Source organism: Octopus bimaculoides, chromosome 30 (genome assembly GCF_001194135.2).
Source record: "Octopus bimaculoides isolate UCB-OBI-ISO-001 chromosome 30, ASM119413v2, whole genome shotgun sequence".
Taxonomy (NCBI): domain Eukaryota; kingdom Metazoa; phylum Mollusca; class Cephalopoda; order Octopoda; family Octopodidae; genus Octopus; species Octopus bimaculoides.
The window spans coordinates 1,308,447-1,310,481 of NC_069010.1; the positions used below are offsets into that span (position 1 = coordinate 1,308,447).

A 2,035-nucleotide genomic window follows, 5' to 3' on the forward strand; every position below is an offset into this window, starting at 1 on the left:
ATCTCACAGCATTCTGAGTTTACTTCTGATATAAAACCATTAGCAACCAAATTGGTTCGACGATCGTTTATGAGATCTGGTGTCCGCAAAATCACAGTTAACCATGGAAGACTTCGGGGTAGTTTATTCATACCAAGTGATGAAACATCCAACAGACAACGACGACGATATCCTGCTGTGATAGATCTGTTTGGTAGCACCGGTTCTTTGATAGAATCCAGAGGTGCTTTGTTAGCGTCCCATGGATTTATTACTTTAAGTTTGGCCTATTTTGCTTATAAAGACTTACCTTCAGTCATCACCGAGGTTGATTTTGAATATTTCGAAGAGGCTATTGAGTGGATTATTAACCACAAGCAAGTTTCCAGTGAGAATGGTATAGGTGTTTTAGGGACATCTCTAGGAGGGGTAATAGCTCTATACATAGCGAAACAGTGTCCACAAGTAAGTGCTGTTATAAGTATTAATGCTACCCCAACTTTCTTTGTTTTTGGCATCCGCCATAATGGTAAACAGCTGCCATATTGCTGTTCAATTGATTGTGGCCATACTGTATTCAATGATGATGGATCTATGATTTCATCTTGGAAAGTAGATGAATCTAAATTGTTTTATTTAGATGAAAGTTCTCGTAGTAAAGTATTGTTTTTAGTTAGTGGCGATGACAAATTACTTTACACTAGTGACTATTACATCTGGCTCAACAACTTGACCCCAACCAAAAAAAAAGATGTTGAATTAATTATATACGAGGGTGCTGGCCACCTCTTGGAACCTCCATATACCCCACTCTTTTATTCTTGTTATTCTATATACTTTGGTGGGGCTACTATTTTTTGGGGTTCTCCTCAACAACATGCTGAAGCACAAGAAAAGTCCTGGTTAAAAATCAGGGAATTTTTTACCGAAAATCTTTAAAAATTTGAACAGTGATTCGATATTGATTCTTTATATCAGTGTGCAACACATCAAATATTTACTGATTGCACGTGTCAGCTTGATGCAGGGAATGAGCTAAACATTTGATCACCGTAAACTGTTTGTGCAGGTTGTCCAGCAAGAAATTGCAGAAGTGTCCTTCTCAGACCGGAAAGACTTCCAATATATAAAAGACAAGAATTCTAATGATGGCTGTTTGCATTATAAAAGTAGGGGTGGCCACAGATGAGTCTGTATAAGAACCATTAACCTTTAAACAGGCGATATCCGACCAAAATATCATACATGTTTTATATTCAAACTGGCCACATTTAACTTCCCACACCTACCCTACAATGTCATTCTAAAACTAAACAATCACATTATTGAAATCTAAAAGCCATGAGATAATGCATCATTAACTCAAAAGAATGTGAATTAATAAGCATCACATTTAGCAACAATCTGAATGCTAAAGAGTTAATGTCTGTAGTTGTGATAATGGTAATGTTTGTGATGATGCTGTGATAAATATGCTAATAATGTTTATGAGGATGATAATATTTGTAATGTTGGCATTGAAATAAAAAGATGTTTATGTTATTAACCTTTTGTTACCAAATTTTTATTGAAATGTACTGCCTTTCTCTTTTCATGTCTTTTGAAAATGATGAAGAATTTCATAAAATAACTTTGTCGCTATTAAACTGATGCTTGGAACTTTGTATTGTAGAATTTTATGTGGTTCCTGACAGGTTGGCATCAAAATGGTTAGATGGAAGCTATGAAACAGTCGGTACTGGTTTACGTGGTACCAGTACCAGGTCTCATCAGCCTGTGATGAGATCCCTGTCCTGATTATAATAAAATGATGTATGATTAATTACAAATGTAATGCTTATTTATTCATCATCATCATCATCGTTTAACGTCTGCTTTCCATGCTAGCATGGGTTGGACGATTTGACTGAGGACTGGTGAAACCGGATGGCAACACCAGCCTCCAATCTGATTTGGCAGAGTTTCTACAGCTGGATGCCCTTCGTAGCGCCAACCACTAAGAGAGTGTAGTGGGTGCTTTTACGTGTCACCTGCATGAAGGCCAGTCAGGCGGTAC

At 37.1% G+C, this 2,035-nt stretch overlaps 2 protein-coding genes across 2 annotated transcripts in view; one reads left to right on the forward strand and one right to left on the reverse strand.

Annotated features, from left to right (window-relative positions):
• LOC128251273 (acyl-coenzyme A amino acid N-acyltransferase 2-like) overlaps positions 1 to 2,035 on the reverse strand; it is a gene marked incomplete at its 3' end in the record, with an annotated part of 93,108 nt that overhangs the window by 87,130 nt on the left and 3,943 nt on the right. The gene's annotated exons all lie outside the window — the stretch shown is intronic.
• Positions 7 to 1,525, forward strand: LOC106882452 (acyl-coenzyme A amino acid N-acyltransferase 1). The gene has a single exon (XM_014933136.2). The coding sequence runs from the start codon at positions 70 to 72 to the stop codon at positions 916 to 918; it is 849 nt and encodes a 282-aa protein (XP_014788622.1). The 5' UTR covers positions 7 to 69; the 3' UTR covers positions 919 to 1,525.

Excerpts from the sequence above, each read along its gene's own strand:
- LOC106882452 (XM_014933136.2), top strand. The coding sequence starts at position 70 with ATGAGATCTGGTGTCCGCAAAATCACAGTTAACCATGGAAGACTTCGG.